At 37.8% G+C, this 24,856-nt stretch overlaps 1 protein-coding gene across 2 annotated transcripts; it reads right to left on the bottom strand.

Moving 5' to 3' along the window:
• Positions 1 to 8,019: 8,019 nt before the first annotated feature.
• On the bottom strand, positions 8,020 to 13,417 carry LOC306855466 (uncharacterized protein). Of its 2 annotated transcripts, none has more exons than XM_079394210.1 (9): positions 13,010 to 13,417; positions 12,000 to 12,187; positions 11,491 to 11,587; positions 11,231 to 11,342; positions 10,926 to 11,002; positions 10,690 to 10,816; positions 10,325 to 10,421; positions 10,015 to 10,146; positions 8,020 to 9,045 (listed from the first exon to the last, which is right to left on the bottom strand). In XM_079394210.1, the coding sequence occupies exons 1-9, from the start codon at positions 13,194 to 13,196 to the stop codon at positions 8,917 to 8,919; spliced, it is 1,146 nt and encodes a 381-aa protein (XP_079250336.1). In that variant the 5' UTR covers positions 13,197 to 13,417; the 3' UTR covers positions 8,020 to 8,916. The 2 variants fall into 2 exon arrangements, with proteins under 2 accessions (XP_079250336.1, XP_079250335.1); XM_079394209.1 differs by having other exon boundaries at positions 8,398 to 9,045; positions 10,905 to 11,002; positions 13,010 to 13,404.
• Positions 13,418 to 24,856: the final 11,439 nt, after the last annotated feature.

Raw genomic sequence — 24,856 nt, 5'->3', positions numbered from 1 at the left:
CAGAGCTGATATCGCTGTCATTTGCATACTTACACATGATTACTCTCTGTTCTGTCATCTCTTTGCATACTAAATTATGATTGGGCTTATCTTCTCTCCATATATTTAACTACTTACAGCTGCTTGCACACTTCACAGTGGTTGTGTGTAGATTCTCGTACACAGAAAAAGAATTTGCACTGTAAACAGAAGTGACTAGCAGAAACCTCAAAGATAAAAATGTGTGAGAGATAAAGAAACTGAGTAAGAACGACAGAGAAAAATAGTGTGAAACCTGGTGGTGTTGATTCTTCATCACATGATTCTTCATCTTCTTACTCAAAACATGCCTATTAAATGTACACTCTTAAAAATAAAGGTGCTTCACGATGCCATAGAAGAACCTTTTTGTCTAAATGGTTCCATAAAGAACCTTTAACATCTTCAGATTATAAAAAGGTAAGAAAGAGATGGTTCTTTAAAGAACCTTTGACTGAATGGTTCTTTGTGGAACCAAAAATGGTTCTTCTATGGCATCGCTTGAAGAACCTTCTTTGGCCACAAAGAGCCTTTTGTGAAACAGAAAGGTTCTTCACATGTTAAAAGTTCTTTATGGAACCATTTAGACAAAAATGTTCTTCTATGGCATCGTGAAGCACCTTTATTTTTAAGAGTGTAGGGTTTGGTTTAGGGTTACTTGCATGTAATTATGCATAATTTATTGTTAATATAAGTACATGTAACATGTACCAAGGACACCTTAAAAATAAAGTGCTACCCAGATTCCATGTCTGTTTTGGTTTGGTTTATGTGCATGTTTTCATGTCTCTCATTTTGTAATTTAGTCATAGTCATTTTTCCTGTTTAGTCTTGCTTCCTGGTTCTTGTTTCTTCACGACTGAGTCAACACGTACTGTTTGTCCACACTGGAGTGCAACACGCACAGCAGCCCTTAAAATAGCTGTATTTGAGTCTATATTTGCATATGTGATGTGATGGGTCGTTGTTTATACATGAAAAATGTTTTAATGGTACACTGGTATGCACATATGCAAACAACAGGTGTTATATTTGTTCATGAGGGATAATGCAGCTGTGTATGATGTAGGCTTGCTGCCGAATACATTAACCACCGTGGTACCGCCCCCACTGTCATTTAGCTTTTTTATAGAAATAAAAATCATTTAGTTCAGTTGGACAACAGACACTACAGTTGTAAACTGAAAGCGTTTGCTCTGCTCCATACAGTTCATGCTGCAGAGTCGCAGCACAGTGCGAATGATTCGGGTGTATGGACGCGAAAGTGGCAAAAATTAAGACGTAAAAGTAAATTAAGTTCAAAATTGTAGTTCTGTTCTCTTGGTTTGTTTGGTCCAGACCAGTTTGGTATGCTTAGCGTTCACACTGGCATTTTTTACAGCAAACCTAAATATACCAAACCTTAAGGCATAATGATACGTTCACAACCTGATTGGTTGGGTTGAATGATGTGTATTTCCTGACCGAACTTACCGAACACCCCAAAAATAGGTGTGTTCGTGTTAGGTTGTTCGCAGACCGATCGGTGTATGACATATAAGTACTCATTCACCGATCGGTCTGCTCAGTGCCGCTTTAAGTCAAATACACTTAATGCTGTCTGCTGGACTAAGCACGCTTACTGTTGCATGTACATATGGTTTTATTTTCACCACCTGTGAACTCACAAGAGCTCATAAAAGTATCACTTTACATCCATTACATCCTGTTTTCAGTTTGTTTTAGAAGTATTTGCTTCTTGTTGCGTTCATTTGATGTATGTACCAGAGTTCGTTTTGGAAGCGGACCGAAGTAAAGTTTCCCTTCACTTCCTATTAACTACAAACTATCCTATCATCATAAAGTCAAAATCGCCTATAAGGCCCTAAATGGTTTAGCTCCTGCGTACCTAACTTGTCTTCTACCACGCTACAATCCAACCCGCTCCCTAAGGTCGCAAAACTCTGGACTTTTGGTAGTACCTAGGATAGCAAAGTCCACTAAAGGAGGTAGAGCTTTTTCACATTTGGCTAAACAACCTCTGGAATAGCCTTCCTGATAACGTTCGAGGTTCAGACACACTCTCTCTGTTTAAATCTAGATTAAAGACACATCTCTTTAGCCAAGCCTTCACATAATGCATCTTATAATCTTGTACTGCAGTTATATCTGATCAAATGTACATTATTATTCTTTAGCTTGGGTTGAACAAATAATTTTTGCTTAGATGGAACAGCAGCTACGCTAATTATGTCTCTATTTGTTTCTCTGTTTGATTAACATCCCGTGGTAACTAGGAATTACAGAAGCTTCAGTCTGGATCCAACCCTTAAATGATCTGAGATGACCGAACACCTGAGAAAAGATAATGCCAACCTCTCAGAGGACCTCAGAGGATGCCAACGCTCAGACAACATCTGAATTACCACATTTTGCCATAAGTTGAATATATTAAGGTTCTGTAATATATAAATATATTGTGGAAACTTAACTTCCTGTAGAGCTGCTTTGCAATGATTTGTATCGTAAAAAGTGCTATACAAATAAACTTGAACTTGAACTAAACCTGACAAAACTGGGCATCGTTACAAATACTAAATAAACTTGATGAAAACTGCTGACTTAACATGGCCAGGATGTGTGTCTACACATCCAAGCCCAAAAAATAAAAGAAGTAAAAAATTGCCGTGTTAACATAATCAAACAGTGCGTGTTGACACATTCAAATCTCATGAGTTCCATTTATAGACTTTTGGCCCCATTCACCTTCCATATCCCCTTGATGTGATCCTGGTTCTTTATGTCATGTGTGTTCTCATGGGTTTATTGTCTTGTTACCTTGCTAATCAGTTCTGTATTTTTATTGGTTCATGTTTATTTGTTCCAATTAATTTTTTGGGTGTTGTCCTGTGTTTCCCCATGACATGTATTGTAACCGCTGTGTGGTGAGGTTTGTCTACTTGTGGTTTTTCTTTGTTTAGTTCTGTGTATTTGTGTTTGATCTGATTCCAACAGAATGCACGTTTTGGGTTAGTTGTCCTCAGTGGGTTATTGTTACATCTGAATTGCCAGATGTAAATTCAGAATTCCAAAAATTCCAAAATTGTGAGAAAAACCCCCCTGAAAAACTGACTTGAGATATTAACTCAGAATTGTAAGACAGACTCACAATTCTAAGAAAAATCTGAATTGTAAGATGTGAGCTAACAGTTGAGAGAAAATAGAATTGTGAGATAGAAAGTTGCAATTTTATTTTTATATTCTGTGACAAAAAAAGTTAAATGGTTTGTGAAGTGTAAACTCTTAAGTCTTAAGCCCCGTTCACACCAAGAACGATAACTATAAAGAAAACGATATTAGCGTCCACACCAGTGAACGATATTGTCTGTTTATTCTAAGCGCACATGCGTCTGCTGCTTTACATTCTCAAGCTCCTTATAGCAGGATGGATTCTGATTGTTTCTGGGAAAAAAAAGTGATTCCAACCATATCCTTTCTCTGTGCCTTTATCGTTATAGTATTCTTTAATATTGAGAACGAGTTTTAGAACTATATCTTTATCGTTATCGTCCTTGGTGTGAACGGGCCTTTAAAATGCGGAACCCCCCCCTCCTTTTTTTTCTCAGAATTAGAATTGTGAGATAAAAGTTGCAAATACCTTTTTTTTTAATCTTTATATTCCATGAAAATGGACTTCCATATGTTTTTAAGGTATCACTGCAGACTTAAAAACAGTAGCATATGAATGAATATTACTCACTTTTTATAAGGCTTGCAGGCTTCCAGAGAGGCGTTGCTGGAGAATGTGCCCTTCTCACAGGGAACACATGGTTTATGGCAGTGTGTGACATAATTGTTTCCTCTCGTACAGTAAAAACCTGGTTTACAGAAGCACAATCTATTGCTTTTCTGCGTGCATGGAGTAACTTCCATCTCTTTTCTATCCTCTGTTTCCACCCAAATACACAAAGACATAGAGAGCCATCAATGAACAAAAAAATCTACAAAAACATCCAAACATCTTATCTACTGCTTATTAAATTAGTAATAAAAACTTTACATTTGAATTATACTTTTGTCACTATGCTATAGTGGCTGTTCACACAAAACACTTTTTTTTTTTCATTCCACTACACAGTTTTTCTACATAAGTGGTGTGTGGCCAAGTATGGTGACCCTTACTCGGAATTTGTGCTCTGCATTTAACCCATCCCAGTGTACACACAGTAGCTCATGTGGGCAGCCAATGCTGCGGCGCCCGGGGAGCAGTTGGGGGTTTGGTGCCTTGCTCAAGGGTCTCACCTCAGTCGTGGTATTGAGGGTGGAGAGAGTGTTGGTTATTCACTCCCCCACCTACAATCCCTGCCGGACCTGAGACTCGAACCCACGACCTTCAGGTTACAAGTCCAACTCTCTATCCATTAGCCCACGACTGTCCCTAAACATGCTAGATGTAAAATATTGCATTTTTGCATTCCATTACACAGGTTTTTATGAAAGCCTATTTCTGCTACACAAATTAAAAATATAATTGCGTAATTGTGACCTAAATGTGAAATGTCCTAAATGTGAAATATTAACCTAAAATTGTAAGAGGAAAAAGTCACAATTACCTTTTTTTTCATCCTAGGCATGCATTACAGATGGATGTGTTTGACCACAGTGCTCGCGTTTTGCATCTTTGTCAAGCCACAGTACTCTAAAAATGCAGCACTCAAATTAAAATAAGTTCACTTTTTAAAATCGCATCTCTAGGATGTCTTTACACTTCGCTGTTAAAAGTTGACATTTTAACTCGAGCACCATGTTTTTAGAACGCTTGTCGTCTTAAAAAGATGCAAAAGCAATGGTCAAACATGTCTCTCTAGTGCATTTACATAGTAAACAATTGAGAAGTACCGCAATGGAATGGAAAAATGTGACCATGTTTTACCAGACATTTTGCGATTTAAAACGTTATGTTGCTAGAGGTGCATGCATTTAAAATTGAATGCTTAATTTTTTTTAAAGGTGTAAGACGCAAATGTAATGGTCAAACACATCTGTCGTGCATGGAAAAACAATAGCACAGTGAAATCAAAATGTCCTGTGTGAACAACCACCAAGAGGTCAACATCAAATTGACTCTATATGCTTTTAAAATACACATTCCCAGTCTTGTTGTGTAAGATTAATTCATTTTTACATGTTTTACATCACGTGAAAAGGCATATTCAATGAAGAGAAACTGGGTTGATTTTATCCAGGGCAAATTCATTGGATGATGAAATGTGGCCATTTCCAAATTTCCCTCCTAAAAAATCCTTAATGACATAAACTGAAAAATAATCTTGTTTCAGCGCCGATTTGCCGAAAAATAATGAAGACAAACTTTTACTTCTATGCCATAATGTGCACCGAAGAATCACACACAGTAAAAGCAGGAATGCGTATGAAGAACGTAATAAGAAGGACAACATTACTTCAAAACCATCCTGTTTCATTTTCAAAGTGTTCAAATGCTGGGAAAAGTCATGCTACTACTAACCAGAACACTCTTGAGTACAGCGTACACATCTCGTGACTCCCTGTGTGGACTTCTGGTAACATCCGTTATAACCTACATGTGAGACAGAATGCAAACAATACACATCAAAAGTAATCTCATGTCTTCATGTGGCACAACTCTAGCTGTGCAAGAGTAAAAGTACTTGCAGCATGATTAAAGGAGTTTTGAATTGACTGTTGTCTGATTTCTAAATACACATTTTGAAACTAGCGGGAAAATCATTTAGTTAAATGCTGAGTAAACACTCCCTATAGTCATTTTGCATAAGTCAAAGCTGTATTCTAACAGAGGGTGCAGTCATTTGGTCAGTAAGGGACATGGGTAGATGATCTGCTGTTTGTTAATGCTGGTTAGGTTTTAAAATGGACAGACTGTGTTTAATTAGCTCATCTGTCACTTTTTACCTACACGTTGACCGGCTGCACGGTTTTTCAGTTTCACATGCAAGTTTGAGCGTTGCACACCTTACCACAAAATGCTCCAAATGATTTGCTAAGGTGCTTGGAATGGTTGCTAGGTGGTTACCAGAGTCCTCCTCCAAGACTTTTAAGGTTTCATTTGTATTGTAATGCTTACATTCAAATACACCACAAGTGTAGTATTAGAGAGATGCAATACAAAATTACATGAAACTAAATGAATGGTTGAGGAACTAACCATAGCTTCTAGTATGGATCATGCTTAATGCGTAGATTTCTTTAGACATTACACACAACTTAATGGTTACGAAGCAATGAGGTAATCATTTCTGGTGAAACACAGAGACTTCAACTACAGTGTTTGCATATAGCTCAGTGGCTACTTAGTCTATAACACATATGTACGTATAAAGATGGGTTAAAAACCAAAAAAGGAACTCCAAAATGAGAAGGAACCAAAAATGGAAAACCCTTTTGGATTTTAAAAAATACATAAACATAAGATCCAGCTGTTTAAATTCCATAGGATTTTTATTGCTCAAATTTTAAGCTAATGAGCTAAAGATATGAGTCACTGAATACTATTGAAATAGGACAGTACTTCAGAAATATGCTGTGTGTGACATGGAGGAAATGACAGTGGTATGAACTTACCAATAACCTTGACGTGTAGTATTGTAAAAATCTGTAAAACAACAGTTGAAATTTTAGTATGAATGTCTTAAAAGTTAAACAAACACTTTCTTTGTTGCAGCCGTTTGATTGGTTCTAGCTGTCTGAATCTGAGACCCCTGGCTTGTTTTCTTCTCTTGGGAAGGGGTTGGCCAATGGTTCTTTCATCGCTATGTTTTGGTCAGTTGTTGGATTGCATAATCAGTTCAAAAACAAGTGGGTAAGTTCAAACAAGTGAGTTCCAAGGTAATAATATGAGCTTTTGACACATTAAATAGTGGTTACGGAGAAAAGTGCATTAACTTAAAGGGTGTGCATTTTAAAGAGTCATTTAGTGGCAAGAACTATTATTAAGAAATGTTTGTTTTGGAGGTTTGTCAACCTGTTAGACAGCCTTGTTCCAGATGCTTTTAAAACTAAAATCCATCATCAGATCAAAGCAAGGGAGTTAAAGATGAGTCAAAGATTGATTTGATCAAAACAGGCATTCTGGGTTACCCAATCGCTGAGTAAAAACAGCTACCGTCCTGTTGTTTTCAACACTAAGGTCAAGGAAAAGTGCCGCTGTGGGACAATCTGAATGTTTTCTCTGCGTTGCTTAATAGCACAACAGGAGGAATGACAAATTCACGTATGCACGTAATCAGTTTTTTGTGCCTGAGAACAAACTGATAAGGGACAGGTCACAAAATGGAAATTTCTCAAAGCAAAAAACACCTACACAAAAATTCTTATCAACTTTGCTTTTGTGGCCTGGTCAATACACAGAAAACCACACAAAATGTACAGGGGAAAAAAGCTGTGAAAAGTAAACCAGGTTACTAACAGACACAGTGGGTGGGTCTGGATCTCTTCACATTAAACAATGTCCATTCTGTCAGGGTTGACCTCAGCTGATGGGTTTTGAGAAATCTTTTTATAGTTTTTTGGTTATGTTTTGATTACACTGAGGGCAGAAATGAGTACTAGTAATTGCCATGCTTTGTAGTCCTCTTACTAAATTGGAAATTCGTTAGTGACTAAATTCTGAAGTGAAGAAAAAAGGCTAAAGCCTCAAAGGGTCAGTTTGCTGAAACCAAGAAACAGCTTTTTCCATTCAGCTCTTTCACTGAATATTATTTACATATATTGATTATATGTGAAATGGAACTGATAGTCGTGGAAAACGAATCATTTAATGTCATTAAACACCACAAAACTGTCTCAAAACCTAATGAGCTGTCTATCAATAAAAGCTCTTTTAGGAACATGTTCCTTCCCCTTGGCAAGAGCAAGGGTAAATTACAGGTTCCTCCGATTGTTTTTCTGAAAAGCTACACGATTATAGACTCCTCGTGGACCTTAAATCGCTTATTCTCTGACATCAAGCTGTCGAATGTTTTTGACACTCTAATTGGAACCTTTATTTTGAAGCGCACACACTTACAGAGTTATAATTAATTCGACAACAATAAAAGTCCCTTTGTAAGACATCCGTGATAAATTAATATTAAAGAAAAACGACTAGTCGAAAATAGGAATAAAAGCCACACTCACCAAATAAAACAGTGCAATAAAAGTGTTTCTTGTTGAGGTAGATGGTGTCATGATTAACAGCAGATGCAGATGCTGAGAGCTACAGCAAAAAAAAATGTGTCATTCTGTTTGGTCCCTTTATATTGAAACGCGTGGGAGTGAGGAGGTGCCAGAACTAAGACTGAAAAACATATATATATATAAAAGCCACACGTCCATAGTAAGTGTACATTTACAAAATCTGTTACAACAAATAAATGCTTTTAATTATTTGCATTCCTTACCTTTACACATTTAAAAGCACTACATAGTGTTAAATTAGCCATTAAGTTTAAGAACCTGTAATGTGCATTTAAGCCTTTCAAAATGTGCATAGTATACATTTATATACACTTTTAGTTCAATCTGTGAACACATTGTATTTACAACTTGCATGTAGTATTGTGTCTGGCATTAATTTTTATTGTTCAGTTAACATTAAGAGACTCGCTGATAAAGCCAGATCATAATCTTTTTTTAATCTACAGAAGAAAAAAATATTCATTTATTTATATCAAATTTTACATTTTGTGTTCAAGCTCACAAAACAAGCTAACATTCCCATTAGTAGTCTGAAGTCAACAATTCACACAAAATGATTCATGTTTTCCAGTATTACACATACAAAAAAAGACTTTAAGCAGTCATTTCAGTAAATCCAGAAAATCTCCTGGATGCAGAAACATTCATGTGCGGCTCCACTTTGAACGTAACTTTTGCAATCAGTCAAGAGCGTAGGAGCGGCCGTGGGGTTCTGGCCTCTTTGGGTGCTGAGAAGCGATATCGTGGCAAACAAACTACATTTTGAAGATGGTCAGAATGTGGGTGTCTCGACGCATAGGGCAAGGATGAATCCTAAAAAATATGAATGTTAATTAAAATACAGAGCTGACACAAATCATCCATAGAAACCAACAGCTATGAACATCTGAATGACATAAATGTTATAACTAATCTACAAATGAAACGGTTCCAGGTCTTGATTTTCTTCTACGCTATCATGTGCAGACATGCAATATTAGAAGACTGCAATGAAGCAAACATTACAGATTTGACACACAAACTTTCCATGACAGCTGAAAGACAAACATCTCAAGTTTACGTTCTGTTTTTGTACATTTATTTTTTTAATCATCTCTCTTCCCCTTTTGGTCCTTGTTTCCCCTGTTTAGTTCATTCTTTTTGTTGTGGTAATTTCTAAATATAATTTTGTTTGTCTGCTAGTGCTAGGTTGCTGTTTATTCCTCCTGTGTTCCATCTGTGTCTTGTTCATCACCTGTTCTGTTTGGCGTATTTAAACCCTCTGTTTGTTTCAGTCTGCTCTTCTGTCAGCGGAACAAAGAGGATCTAATTGCAGAAGTGTTTCTTAATCTAAAATCTAAATATCAAACCCGTAGAAATGTTGAGGTAAAAATTAAACATGCAGCAATCCAAGTATGCATAGATGAGAACACAAAGAACTCAAACGGAGGGTTTTCATTTCAGCTGTTGGGTTTTCAAAGGAAAATGCTCAGATTTCTAAATAAGATTAGATTTTTTGTTTGTTTGTTTCCGGGTTTCCTGGGAAACTACATTTTCAGATTATCTGATATCGGATTTGAAAAACACCCTGATCCCTGATTTAAAACCACTTTAACTGTTAAAGCAGGCTCATTAGAAAACAGACATTAGCAGTAAAAAAATACATATTATATACGCTACAGATTTCATAAGAAGTGATATAGAAATGCCATTAATAATTAACAAACTGACAACTATAAATATGTAGAAGGGGCAATGGGCAACAGTTAAACACCTGGACTGTGTTCCCCTATAATGTCTCACCAGTTCATGGTCAAACCAGGATGAGGCTGACCCTCCCATAGCCGCTGGTTTTGCCATGGAGCCCCGCAGATCCAGACTGCTCATCTGAGAGCCAGAGTTCAGGGTGGGATTGGACCATCCGGACAAACAGTGCTGCAGAATTCATATTTGCTTGTTTAAGGTTTTGAGAATGACATTAACAAAGCTGTCACACTCATTATTAGTCAATGCGATAATCTTAAATGTCAAATATCACCAAAATAATTGGTCTGCTCTATATATTCCACTCCAGAAATCAGTTTTAATGCTGCTTTGACTATATGAAACTCACTGAGGGTAAACCCAGGCTGTCAGAGGGATCAAAACTGCAGCGGCGATGGGCTTTGTATTTGTACGCTGGCTGCAGAGTCGAGCGAGGAATACTGACCCTGAAACAAATGCATTTCTTATCACGATTCTATGTCATGTTGGTTTTACAAGTTAGAAAATTGTTTTTTACTTGAATATGTTTTGAAATGTAATTTATTTCCGTGATGCAAAACTGAAATTTCAGCATCATTACTCCAGTCTTCAGTGTCACATGATCCTTCGGAAATCATTCTAACATGCATCCTCTCTCTCCCCCAAACTTCTGAAAGGTAATGTATGAATAAGTGGGCACTAACAAAACCATAATAAACACTTTGACATATGCACCTGATTAAAGCAGGCTCTTTTTCAGTATGAGGGTGTTCAGATTTGGGCATCTTGCACACTGGACAGGAGGCCTGTGCATCCAGCGGAGCCGCAAACAGCCGACTGTTTATTCTGTAGCAGAATGTGCCTGTGGAGCAAAGTCAAAGGGAAAATTAAGAGCGTTATCTGGTACACTCATGACTAAAAAAGCATGTCAAAGCGAATATCGTGCCAACCCAAATCTGCAGATCTCTTACACTGATGCGTATCTGCAGGTGTCTGCGGCTCTCCATTGCCAAGTGTAGAAGATGCAAGATCAGCAACAGATGGAAATCTGTGGGAAAAAAAGAAAATGTCTTTTGACATCTTGTGGAATTAAGCATAAGATTTGTGAGATATAACAGATTTAAGAAACAGACTCCCGTGTGTTCACCACGGTTAAGGGACATCAAAAGGAAGAACGAAGGTAACCTTCACTGCTTTATACAAGAACTCATTATCTACCAGGTTGTAGATAATGAATTACACATCGTGTAACAAATGATAAAAGAAAGAGACCGACCCTGATAACAAGCTGTGGACGCACTCGTCTCGATTGGCCTGACGGAAGCTGCGGATATCGCTGAAGAACTGCTCCGAACGATCTTCAAGAGAGCTTTCAGCGTCCAGTAGGCCTAAAGAGAAATCCTTCAGGTTTCCAAAAAACCACCTGGATGGAAACTGTGGTATATTCCATTTATGCAAATTAAAACAGGAAAAATCCTGTTTCTATCTTCCATTGAGTTGAGAATTTTTTTTTTTTGCATTATTCAAACAGCCCACCTGCTATCCAATCATAGCCCAGTAAAGGCTGTATGTTCCTCTCTGATATTGCATCCATCTCTAGTCCAGCATTCGTTGAGCTGTCAGTCTCTCTCTGCTGCAGTCCCAAGAAGAAGAAGAAGAAAAAAAACACACACATCTGGTACTCTTGAAATGAAAACACTATGGCTAAACAGTAGCACTTGGGGATTTCTTTCTGCGTAGGTGCTTTTTCACTTCTTTGGAAATCATTATAAACCATCAGATCTCCACTAGATTTTGTGCACTTTGTTTCTTGACTGTATACTGGTTACTTGACACAATCTAGCAAATATGACTCAAGCTGACTAAAAGTCAATTCACACCGCACAGACAACAACCACGTTTACACCTGTCGGCATCTGCTGGCATTGGTTGGAGTTTGTTTTCACTATCAGTGTTTGTCAGTGTGGTGTGTATTGGCCTCAACAGACGAATAGCCTCCATCAGCTGACTAACAGTCGAGTGCATCGATGTTCAAGTTCACACACCTGGTCACAGGGGGTGCGAGCCGCAGATTTGGGCAGCATCAGTCTCACAGATCTGCTCTGTCCCGTCCAGCGACTGTTTGCTGCGTCTTCCAGTAGTGTGCTGTAGGTGCTCAGTTCTGAGCTTTGGCTAGGTTTGGGTTTAAGGTGGTCCAGTGTGGGGTCTTCACAATCTCTAGGATGCTGTTCGTCTGAAGACACAAAGACATTTTATCAGCAAGTATTACTGGTCCAACAAACACAATCATGTCTGTGTTTCATATATTTACAAGTCAAGAGCTTTAAATTGTTTTTTTCTACATTAACATCTGTCTTGTTTCTGAGCAACAATAAAAAATCATACATTTTACCATGATTTACAGACCCAATAAAATGTAATTCAGTGTAACAATAGTTTATATTACCAAAGAAATGCTGTCAGGAATATTTAGAGCAAGAATCATTAAGCATCAAACCTCTAGATTTACCCATTTATATTACATTTAGTAATTTAGCAGACGCTTTTATCCAAATCTTTTACAAATGAGGACAATAGAAGCAATCAAAACCAACAAAAGAGTAATACACAAGCACTATAACAAGTCTCAGCAAGACGTTTATAATCATTTAAAACAGAATGTAATTTAATATAACTCTTTCTTTTATATATTTTAATAAGTACAGGTCAGAATAAGTATGTTGTTTCAGTTTTAGATAAATATAATACACTGAATAACTATGGAACATTATTTCACCCATATTTTGACATTTATTTATAGTTATTTGAAACATTAAATATTTATACAATCATTTTTATGAATTTAATTTGATAAAGCCCCCCTTTCTCTCTTTATATATAAACTAAATAACGTTAAGACGTGCATAAAGACTAATGTTGCATAATTAATTCAATAGTAGATTATTATACAGTTATAAAGTTGTAAACGCCACTGTGTATTGAATAAGTCTTTGATTGCTTCATGTGTAAGTCTCTTTGGATAAATGACTGAAAGTGTTTAATGATATATTCTGACCGGGTTTCTCTGCTGTTTTTGGTGTCGACACGCGGCGGCTGCGCTCCGGACCCCGAGCTGTGATTCTGTCCTCCTTCTCCGGACACGAGAGTGCCAGCTGACGCAGTTTGTGGGTTTGTTTCTCGAGGTTCTCCAGTAAATATTTGTTCTGCTTTCTCAGAGCGTCGATCTGCGTCAACTCAGCCATTCCGTCGCCATAGCAACGAGCTAAACCCCGGCACGCGGATCAAACTAAACACACAATACCTATGTTTACGCCTTACATCTTTGGTAGCTAAATATTGGTTTATTTAAGCATGTTGTGTAAATTATGAAAAAAATTAAAGAACAATAGACGGCAAACTTCCGCAACGAGAGTAAAACGGTCAAAAATCAAACCGAAAACTCTTGGCTCCGGACATTTCCCACAATGCATCTGTGTGATGACCACTGGGTCTGTTTAAAGGGATAAGCACCTCTTTCTTTCTATCTATCTATCTATCTATCTATCTATCTATCTATCTATCTATCTATCTATCTATCTATCTATCTATCTATCTATCTATCTATCTATCTATCTATCTATCTATCTATCCATCCATCCATCCGTCCGTCCGTCCATCCGTCCATCCATCCATCCATCCATCTCTGTCTGTCTGTCTGTCTGTCCGTCCGTCTATCTATCTCTGTCTGTCTGTCTGTCTGTCTGTCTGTCTGTCTGTCTGTCTGTCTATCTATCTATCTATCTATCTATCTATCTATCTATCTATCTATCTATCTATCTATCTATCTATCTATCTATCTATCTAAGATTTGTAATGTTTTTTAATGGAATCTCTTGTGCTTTATTTATTATATCTAAATAATAATATCTATAATTCCCTTCCAGGAACTTCGAGCTGCGTCGAAAACGCATATGGGAACGCCTTCAGCGTGACCAGGCTCTGAATATGATGTGTAATCAGTCAACCAAGGGTGAGGCGTCACGGGCGGGGTGACGTCACGACCAGGAAGTTATAAAAGCACGTGCGGCGGAGCCGGCTTCAGCTTTCTGTCATTCAGCGAAGCGCTCTATGTGTGTCAGTCCTATTTACTGTTGTCTGTCCAGTCTAAAGTGCAAGAAGCAGTAATAATGCCTAAGTCCAAGGGCAAGCTCAGGGGTGTAGCTTCCAGGCCACGTTTCAGATTGTGTGTGCATCCTTGTCCTCGTTATATTACGGACGAGGACACACACGATTTGTGCGTGGTCTGCCTGGGTGCGGAGCACGCAGAATCGGCTCTCGAGGGAGCCGATTGCCATCATTGTGAGCGGCTTTCACTGCGTACTCTCCGCACCCGGAGGGCTCTCTTTGAGAAGGGAGCCTTCGCGAGTTCCCCGCGTGGTGCCGGTCCCGCTGCTGCCGAGGCAGAGCGGCGGCTGCACTCGTGGGGCTCGCAGGCTGATCTGGCTGGCGAGTGTGAGACGGGCATGTCCCTATCTCCTCCCGTATCAGCCAGATCTGGTGCCCCGCCTCTCGGCTGGGAAGCGGACTCTTCCCCCCGAGACGAGGGCTCAACGCTGCGTCTCTCTTCCTCCAAGGAGGATGAGTTGACGAGCGTTGATGAGGTTTCGCCGCCTCTTGCACCCCAGTATGAGGAGTTATTAGAGGTGATAACTCGGGCGGTTGATAAGCTTGACATCAGCTGGCCGCCCGAGAGTACGTCTGAGCCGCAGCCCAGCCGTTTAGATGAGCGGCTTCTGCGCTCGCGGCCAGCACCTCTTCACAGGAGCCTCCCGTTTTTCCCCGATCTCCACACCGAGGTGTCGAGATCGTGGGCAAGACCATTTTCGGCCCGTCAGTTCGTTCCTTCCTCCATTTATTATGGGAATGTAAGGGGATTAAATGAGCATGGGTATAAGGCGATGCCGCCGGTCGAGCAGACGCTCGCGAGCTATCTGTCTCCGTCCACGGCATCGTCCCTAAAGGCTCCTGTGCTGCCCACTAAGTCTCTGCGCACGACATCTTCCTTGGTGGGCAGAGGGTATGCGGCAGCAGGTCAGGCTGGTGCGTGTCTGCACACTATGTCAGTGCTGCAGGCATACCAGGCTGAGCTGCTTAGAGAGCTGGATGAGAGCGGGGATGTGAGAGGAGATGATATTTTAGAACTCAGGAAAACTGCCGATCTCGCAGTTTTGACGCTGAAGGCGTTCCCATATGCGTTTTCGACGCAGCGTCTCGTTCCCTTCAGGGAACCATGGTTACATACATAACCTGAGACGTTATTTATTATATCTTATAAGGCTTTTTTTGTTTGACCAAAAATGCAGAAAAAACTGTTATATTGTGTAATATTATTGTCATTTCTAATATTCGTTTCCTATTTTAATATACTTTAAAATGTAATTTATTCCTGTGATAACAGCTGAATTTTCCGCATTATCATTTTTTGTTGAAACTGTTGAGCTGCTTAATATTTTTTTTGGAACTTGTGATACTTTTTTCTTTGATTCTTTGATGAATAAGAAGTTAAAAAGAACAGCATCAAATCAGAAATCTTTTCTAACAATATAAGTCTTTATTATCACTTTTTATCCAATTAACACATCCTTGCTGAATTAAAGTATTAATTTCTTTAAAAAGAAAAAGAAAATAATTACTGACCCCAAACTTTTGAATGGCAGTGTATATTTTAACACAAAATGTATATTTTGAAAAAAAAGACAAAAAAAAAAAAACAAACACTGTTCTTTTGAACTTTTTATTTATTAAAGAATCCTGAAAAAGTAGCTATCACAGGTCCCCAAAATAGCACAACTGTTTCCAACATAAATCAGCATATTTGAATAATTTTTGGATTGATTTCTAATAATGTTGAAAATTCAGCAGGAAAACAATACTTTTTAAAATCCATTCAAATAGAAAATAGTTATTTCAAATTGTAAATTTTTAATGTATTTTTAAGCACATAACTGCAGGCTTGGTGAGTATAAAAATCTTCATTAAAATATTTAAAAATCATAGATATCGAAATGTGTGTTATAGACACACACACACACACTCACACTACGAAATATGATGTCATTAAAAACGTAATCAAAAACATGATATATATATATATATATATATATATATATATACACAGTGCCCCCCAAAAGTATTGGAACAGTACAGACAAAATAGCACTGTTGGCTGTGGAGTCAAGACATTTGCAAATATGATTAAAAGATGAATATGAGACAAAACTACAGAATGTCACATTTTATTATTAGCCATTTCAACACATACATGTTTTACCAAATAAAATGAACAGCACTTTTAGAGTTCATCCCTCTATCTGATGTGAGCATAAGTATTGGAGCAGTTGCCTCACAGGTCTTTTTAAGTGATCAGCTGTGTCCTGTTGCAATAATTCTTCAGATATTAAAAGCAGGGAATGTGTTTATCAGTTATATCCATTACTTCTGCATTATGCATCTTGCATTCGATGATGACACACACAAACCAGCATGAAGACGAGGGAGTTGACTTTGAGAGAAAAGCAAACAATTTGGATGCTAAAAGAAAAGAGGAAGTCAGTTAGAGCTCTAGCAAAAACAAAGGGTATGGAGAAATCAAGAGTTTGGAAACCACCAGCAACACCAGCAACCATCAACTACCTGATCAGCTGAGAAAACAACAGTAGTTGATGACAGACAAATCATAAAAGCTGTGAAAATGAATCCTAAAAGACGTGCCTGTAAAATCACCAACAACTTCCAGAAAGCTGGGGTGATGCTCTGACAATATACTGTCCTCAGGAGACTTTGACACAGAATTACAGATACAGCAAGATGCAAACCTCTGACCAGCACCAAAAATAGAAAGGCAAGATTAGAGTTTGCAAAAAAGCACAGATTTATGGACAGATGTGTTTATGGACCGATGAGACAAAGATGAACCTTTATCTAAGTGATGGGAAAGCAGAAATGTGGAGAAAAAAAGGGAACTGCAATGATCGCAAGCATACAGCCTCATCTGTAAAGCATGGTGGAGGTGGTGTCATGGCATGGGCATGCATGGCTGTCTCTGGAACATTTTTTATTTTATTTTTTATAAAACCTCTTTTTTACACCACAATCAAAAGAACATTAAAGCATGTACACCTACAACACTGCATATCCCTGTACGCTTCAAATCTCTCAAATGAATTGACATTTATGTGTACATGTGCCCATAATCTAGTGTTTCAGCTGGACTGTCTCAGAGCTGGCAGTAATCAAAGCCCAGCAGGTGAGCTCTGGTGAGGAGGACAGTAATGATATGGACGCTGTCCCGCAGCGCAGTGCGCACTTGTATCTCTCCATATTCAGAGCACGTATCTAATGTGTTCAGAGGTGTCCAGACAAGTGCAATGTCATTAGACTGACCACTGCACTGTTGTGTTGCATCCCATTACCGTTAAACAGCGCTGGTCCTGGAGTCGGGTCACCCCTAAACTCGCTATAATTTCCTCTTCACAGTTTGCGCTGTGCACAATTAATGCGTGCTGCTTGAATACTTCATGGCTCATTAATGAGGGATCGTCTATCACAGCTAAAGGAAGAAAAACAAACATGTGGACAAGATGTAAATATTGGAATAGGGTCTAAGAAAACAGTTTCTTTAAATGTTAGAGAATTATAGTTAAGCTGTTCAGACGAGCAGAGCAGTCTGTTATTTGGAGGTGGATTTGTGTATTATATTTGCCAACAGAGGGCAGTATTTGACTAATTAAAATTGGGCTGTTATGCCAATTGCTAAAAATGTTGATGTGTGATGAGAAATAAGAAAAATCAACTTAATATTTTGAGCTGCAAGGTTGTAAAACTGGATTTCTTTAATCCCATATTGTAGTTATAGCCTATAGGCTGAAATCTTGATTTCAAAATGATCCATTTTTCTTTTATGCCAAAAATCATTTGGATATTAAGTAAAGATCATGTTCCATGAATATATTTGGTCAATTTCCTACTGCACATATATTAAAACATAATTTTCGATTAGTAGCCTAATATGCATTGCTAAGAACTTAATTTGGACAGCTTTAAAGACATTTTTCTCAATATTTTGAATTTTTTTGCACCCTCAGATTCCAGATATTCAAACAGTTGTATCTCGGACGTGTGTGTGTGTGTGTGTGTGTGTGCGTGTGTGTGTGTGTGTGTGTGTGTGTGTGTGTGTGTGGAAATACGGGAAAGTAGTACTTATATTTTTCAGTATACTGCAATATATTCATGGATTATACATAATATATATATAATTATTTTTATTTTTATTTTTTTGGATTGTTTATTTATTGTAGAACAAAGCCAGCATGCATGGCTTACAATAACTATATAAAAGCCAGGGTTTGTATTAAAGTAAAGAAGGAAAAAAGAAAAGAAAAAAAATATATACACTGTATTATTGAATATAATACAACATATAAGTAAATATATTATCACATTTTTTTTCAGTATATGAAAAGTATTATTCTGTAGCCTGTATTTTCAGTAGACATTAAATGATTTAATATATTGATTGTTAATATGTAAGGAAATGTATTTTCTTAGAATGCATGCTCACATATTTAAGATGGATTAAAAGGCGAAGCATTTTAACAGAATAAAAGTAGCCTATATAACATGAAAATGTGAACTTGTCAGAGTGAAAAACCCTGATAAACAGTGGAGTCGAAGCGATCAGATCAGCCGAGGCGGTTTCTGTAGAACAGGTATCCTGATATTGAACAGGCTGATAAAAGAGCACTTTTGGGTCGATTGTTTCTGCAGTGTGCCAGATAGAGCCTGCATGTTATTAAGATAAAACGGATTAGCTGGGTAGATGAAAAGTCTCAAGCCAAGTGCTGGTGAATATAACAAGCTCAGGGCAACAAAGTCTGGTAGAATTATCAAAATCATTTCATTGCTATATAAAACAACAGTAAAGTGACTATAATGATGCTAAAGAAAAATCCACAACATGTGTTTTCTGAAGAGTGGTCAACCTCTACACAAGGGAATTCACGCACTTCCTCGCATTGCCTTGGTAACATGGGCAGTAATAACAGGTTAGCAGACGCCTAAAGCACAGCATAATTATTTTGTTGTGCATGTGATTAAAAGTGCTACTGCAAGGCACTTTTGGGAAGTGCAGCTTAGTGGGTAAAGATCTTGGCTAATAACCCGAGTGTTGTGGGTTTAGACCCTGAAACCTTAAGCAAAGCACTTTGTTGTACAAGAAAAATTGGAGTCACTTTGGATAAGAAAGACTCTGCTAAACGGCAAAATCTTTCTCTGAGAAATTTTCTGAAATAAACAGATCAGATATATTTAACTTTTTTTCCCTATGATTTATAGAATCACAACTGTTCAAAGTGCGAGTGAGTGTGTTAAATTATTTGTTTATAATACTATAATAAGTGGTTGAATAGGCTGAAAAATAAGAGGATTTTATTTTTCTATTTTATTGTGAAGACATTCACAATCTGACCAAATTAAAGGAATAGTTCACCCAAAAATAAACATTTGCTGAAAACTTGCTGAAAATATATGTATTGTGTGCTAGCAATGGTTTGAAGTTAAAAACATCTTGATGCTGGATTTGTTTAATTGTACAAACATGCGGCTTTTCACTTCACAAGACATTATCTGATGGACTGGAGTTGTGTGGATTACTTGTGAATTATTGTAATGTTTTTATTAGCTGTTTGGACTCTCATTCTGACGGCACCCATTCACTGCAGAGGATCCATTGGTGAGCAAGTGATGCAATATTTCTCCAAATCTGATGAAGAAACAAACTCATCTACATCTTGCATGGCCTGAGAGTGAGTGCATTTTACATTTTTGTGTAAACTATTCCTTTCAGAATGTTAATAGGGTCCAGTTTGATTTGATGTTGACTTGGAACATTGTTCTTCAGAGTATTTTGACCACTAAGCTTTGAGACTTAAACAGTAGGATTAGATTTAAGACCAAGGCTAGTTTATAGGTTTCCTGAGATTATTCATGAGCTAATTGGCCGAACAAAAAGTTATGTTTCGATTACAGGCTGTACTGTGACTGATGGCCTGTTTTGCACCTTCTGTTCCTTGTCTGATGAGTTAAATTCGAGCAGTAAATCTCCTGAAGGGAACACAGCAGTCAATCAGCAGTGAAATGAGTGTGTGGTGTAGGGCAGGTCACCACAGCATGACCGAGGCCCATGAATCTGCCAAGAGCTGCTTGCACTAAAGACAGATGTCTTCAGCATTCGTGTCACTCACCTCCAGCATACAGTCCCTTATCTTTAACTTGAGTCTGATTTGTTATGATAATTTGTGCATATGTTCACCTAATAGGGAAATGCATTTTGATTACGTGAAACAAACAGGCTCATTTGAACGTAAATGTGGAGGAAATCAATAAACGTTTCAAAAGACGGTTTCTGCCAAAGAAGAAGCATTATGGTTCCCAAAGAACCATTCGGTGAACAGTTCTGTATTTTTTTTCTTAGTGTGAAGAACGTTTTAATGATCTAAAGAACTTTTTTCCACTGTAAAGAACCTTTTGTTCAATGGAAAGCTTACTTTGATGTTAAAGGTTCTCTTTGGAACATCTGTGTATTTTTAAGAGTGTATAAAATGCATATATAAATTGGCACCATAATCTGCGTTTTCTTTTAAGTGCATGCAGTGTTATGTGCTGGTTTAATAGGGGTCTTAGGGGTTTGTTCAAATCTCTAACCCTTAACATGAAACTTTATTAGATAAATCATCCTGCATTATTTGTGCTACGGACATAATCTTTTTCTTTTTGCCCAGCGGATGATAAAATACATACAATAAAACTACACTAAAGCAAGACACTCCATGTGAATAAGGTAAAAAAACAAACAAACAACTAATTAGATATCAGTCTTCCCCATTAAGAATTGCAAACATTTTTTATATGAATTAATTTTGCATACATTTCCAAAGCAGTAATATTAACATTGGTTAAAGTAAGTTTCAAATTTTTGTGTGATTTTGTTGACATATTAGGGTTAAATCTTCATAAACCAGTAAATACTGATATATGAACAAACCCTTTTGAAAAAAAACTCCAGAATATAGAAATAAGTTTGGTGTATGTAACACCTAAAGTGCGAAGACTCATTCTTTAATCTACATATTGCAACTGAAATCTACAGATTTACACTTAAAAGTGTATTTTGGATGTTTACATATACATTATTAAAAGTCAAATAGCCCAAAATCTCCAAACTGACGAGTGCATGAAAACACAATGTCTTTACCTGCAGAGTCTTGCCTTACATTAAACTCAAACCACTTTACGGTTGTGAGGTTTACACAAGCACAATTTCTTCAGAAAATGTCAAGATCTAGTTTGATTGTTGCTATTTAAAGAGCATTTGCCCGAGTGTTGACCTTAATATATGCTGCTGTGCGGCAGCGATTTCCTGGAACCAAGATGCATGTTTATTAAACGTAAAATCAGCAGAATTTCCAAGCGCTATCGTGTGCCATTGCACTTTAATCTTATGCAGCACATTGAACTCTTAGTAAAATGAATCCTCTCCTGCATAGGCTTTAATGTGAAGTCGTATAGCTGATACGTGAACCTGCAGCCTCTAATGTGACACGAAGCAAAGACAAATGCTCTTGGATTCAGACGTCTGCTTGCACTTATTACTGGCTTCATGGCTTGTCATCTGAATGCTCAGGCACCTGGGAGCAGACTGAGGACTCGGCTCTTCTTAGCAAAACGTGTCTAATTGTGTACTGGTGTAGGGAAAACAAATTCAGTCATTAGAGATTTATTTGCCATGCTGTGTAAGACTTCACTGTCTCAACGATTAGGAACATAGAAAAACAAGCTTTGAAAGCTTTTTAATTAAGCTGTTAAGGTGGAACTCGTATCTCAAAACAGCAGCTTAGCTAATATTTGCTAAAAGCCCATTATTTAAATGAGCTTTCTGCTAATGAACTAATATTTATTGCAATGATATTTTATTCTCTGAGCAGTACATGGTCTTGTTATTAATATTCCATTATGTTGGAATTTTACAACGACAAATGTTGAGATTAATTGTTCAAAAATTCATATTTCACTTTTTACACAATAATTGTTTTTTATTCATTCTTTATTTGAGGAAACCTTGCATTCAGATTTAGACACAATTAGGCTGATGATACATGGGGCAACTTTTTGAGCAATGTTGCGAACGATCTAAAATATCTAGATATAAATTTGAAACCAGGCTCAAAAAAAGTTGCCTGGCAAAATTGCTAAAAAAGTTATATATCATGTATCATCAGCCTTATGGTGTCTAATGCTAATTAAATCAAGTCCCACCCCATAATTTTTCCCACCCCATTGTCAGTAAAATGGGTTTGTGGTGATTCACATTGATTTTAAAGCTGAAATATGTCATTTCTGCACTATATTGCTGTACTAATATGTAAATGATTATATATAATCACAAACCCTAAAGGAATAGTTCACCCAAAATGAAAATTTGCTCCCCCTCAGGCAATCTAAGATGTAGATGAGTTTCTTTCTTCATCATATTTGGAGAAATTTAGCATTGCATCATTCGCTCAGCAATGGATGCTCTGCAGTGAATGGGTGCCGTCAGAATGAGAGTCCAAACAGCTGATAAAAACACCACAATAATCCACACCCCTCCAGCTCATCAGTTAACATCTTGAGAAGTGAAAAGCTGCATGTTTGTAAACAAATCCGTCATGAGGCTTTTTAACTTTAACCTGTCGCTTTTGGTCAAAATAGCAGTCAATAATCCATGATAAAGCTTCCTGGAGCGCTGCTTTGAAACTATTGTATCATAAAGCACTAGATGAATAAAAGTGACTTAGCAGGCAGAGCGAAACTATGAATAAATTTGACAGGAAAATCTACTTTGCGTTCAACAAACTCATCTTGTTTCTATATGTCGAGATCAGCCAGCTTCATCATCTTTAATGGACGCCTGTAATTAGCAGCCATTCACCCATGTTCCCAATTGTGAGCGAAAGGTTGTTCTCATTCTATTCTGGTCTCTAGCATTTATCCCTCGACTTGTGTTATGATGGGCTAACTGATATGGACAGCTGGGCAGTTCTGCACCAGTGCTGATCGCTGCCACCGGTGGCCCTCTCTTTCTCTAATATCAGCTAATTACAGTGGTTAATCAGGCTGGTAATGAGTATGGGCACCATGCCATTTCAATCTGACACCAGTGGGAGTGAAGCTCACTTCCCTGCCAAGCTGATGTCAGTTCCTGCCAGCTCCAGATCTTCAGTCCACCTGGCCTGTGAATAATGAGAGGCCAGCGGACATTAACCTGTGTGCTCCTCTTCCAGATTTGGACTACCTGGTTTAACAGGTGCTGGGAAATTAAATAAAGACGGCTTTGGGATTTTTACTGTTATACTATTAACAAACCACTAACCCTAAACATTAAACTTTGGCTTGTAACTTAAATTTAGATCAACTAAATAGCAGCATGTGCTAAAACCACTGAGAACACTTTAGCAAGCACATAGCGATCCACTCAGGCATTGCTATCCAGATGCTAAGGTGTTCTTATAGGGGTTTTAGCACATTGCTAGGTTGTTGCATCCACCTGCATCTTAGCAACAAAATGTTTTGCACAGGGAAATATCGCTCAGGTTTTCATATTTAGTTTATGGTTTCCTCCTGTTTTATTGTAATCATTCTTTCTGTTTTCTTGTGGTTTTGATTGCAATATATAGTTATCGATAATACATGTATTATTTTGACTTTTTCACATTTATATATCTGCGTGTGAGTGTAATTAATGTACACACAGTAGTCAACCAAAATGCCTATTACCTCATGTCTTGCCGCCGCGAAGCCACAGCGTGAAATAAAGTCCAGTCAAATGTAATTAGTTTGCAAAATCTCCATCAGGAGAAAAGGGACGGTTGACAGCATTGCTCAACAAAGCTGGAATTGTAACATTTTCACTTGTAAATAAAATAGGGCCACTATGCATCCAAAATAAAACTTTGTGTTTACATACTATATGTGCACCGTGTTATTATATATATTTAAATACACACACATACATGTATACATTTAAGAAAAATTTTACATTTATATATAATATATTTATATATTATATAAATTAAGATTTTTAATGTTAAGCTCCAGGTGTTAAGCTCCAGGTTGTTAAGACTGCACCAGACAGCCTGCTCCTTAACCTCCTGTCTGTAAGCAGACTCGTCACCGTCCTGGATGAGGCCGATCAGTGTGGTGTCGTCTGCAAACTTCAGGAGCTTGACAGAGGGGTCTTTAGAGGTGCAGTCGTTGGTGTAGAGGGAGAAGAGCAGTGGGGAGAGAACACAGCCCTGAGCAGCTCCAGTGCTGATGGTGCGGGTGCTGGATGTGAATTTACCAAGCTTTACTAGCTGCTGCCTGTCTGTCAGGAAGCTGTTGATCCACTGGCAGACAGAGGTGGGGACGGAGAGCTGTGTCAGTTTATTCTGAAGGGTGTTCGTGATGATGGTGTTAAAAGCGGAGCTGAAGTCCACAAACAGGATCCTCACATAAGTCCCTGGTCTGTCTAGATGCTGCAGGATGTAATGCAGTCCCATGTTATCTGCATCATCCACAGACCTGTTTGCTCTGTAGGCAAACTGCAGGGGGTCCAGTGATGTCCTTCAGATAATCCAAAGCTAGTCTTTCAAATGACTTACAACTTGTTTAAAGAATAACTAATGAAAATAATTAACTAAAACGATAGATTTTGTGTATAGTAATATATAGTTAAATAGTTTTATGTGTAATTTTATTATATTTTATTATTGTATTTTAGGTAATATACATGTGTGTATGTATGTATATACACACACACCCACCCACACACACACACACACACACAC

This window comes from Barbus barbus, assembly GCF_936440315.1.
Source record: "Barbus barbus genome assembly, chromosome: 35".
NCBI lineage: Eukaryota > Metazoa > Chordata > Actinopteri > Cypriniformes > Cyprinidae > Barbus > Barbus barbus.
This window is presented reverse-complemented; position numbering and strand designations above follow the sequence as displayed.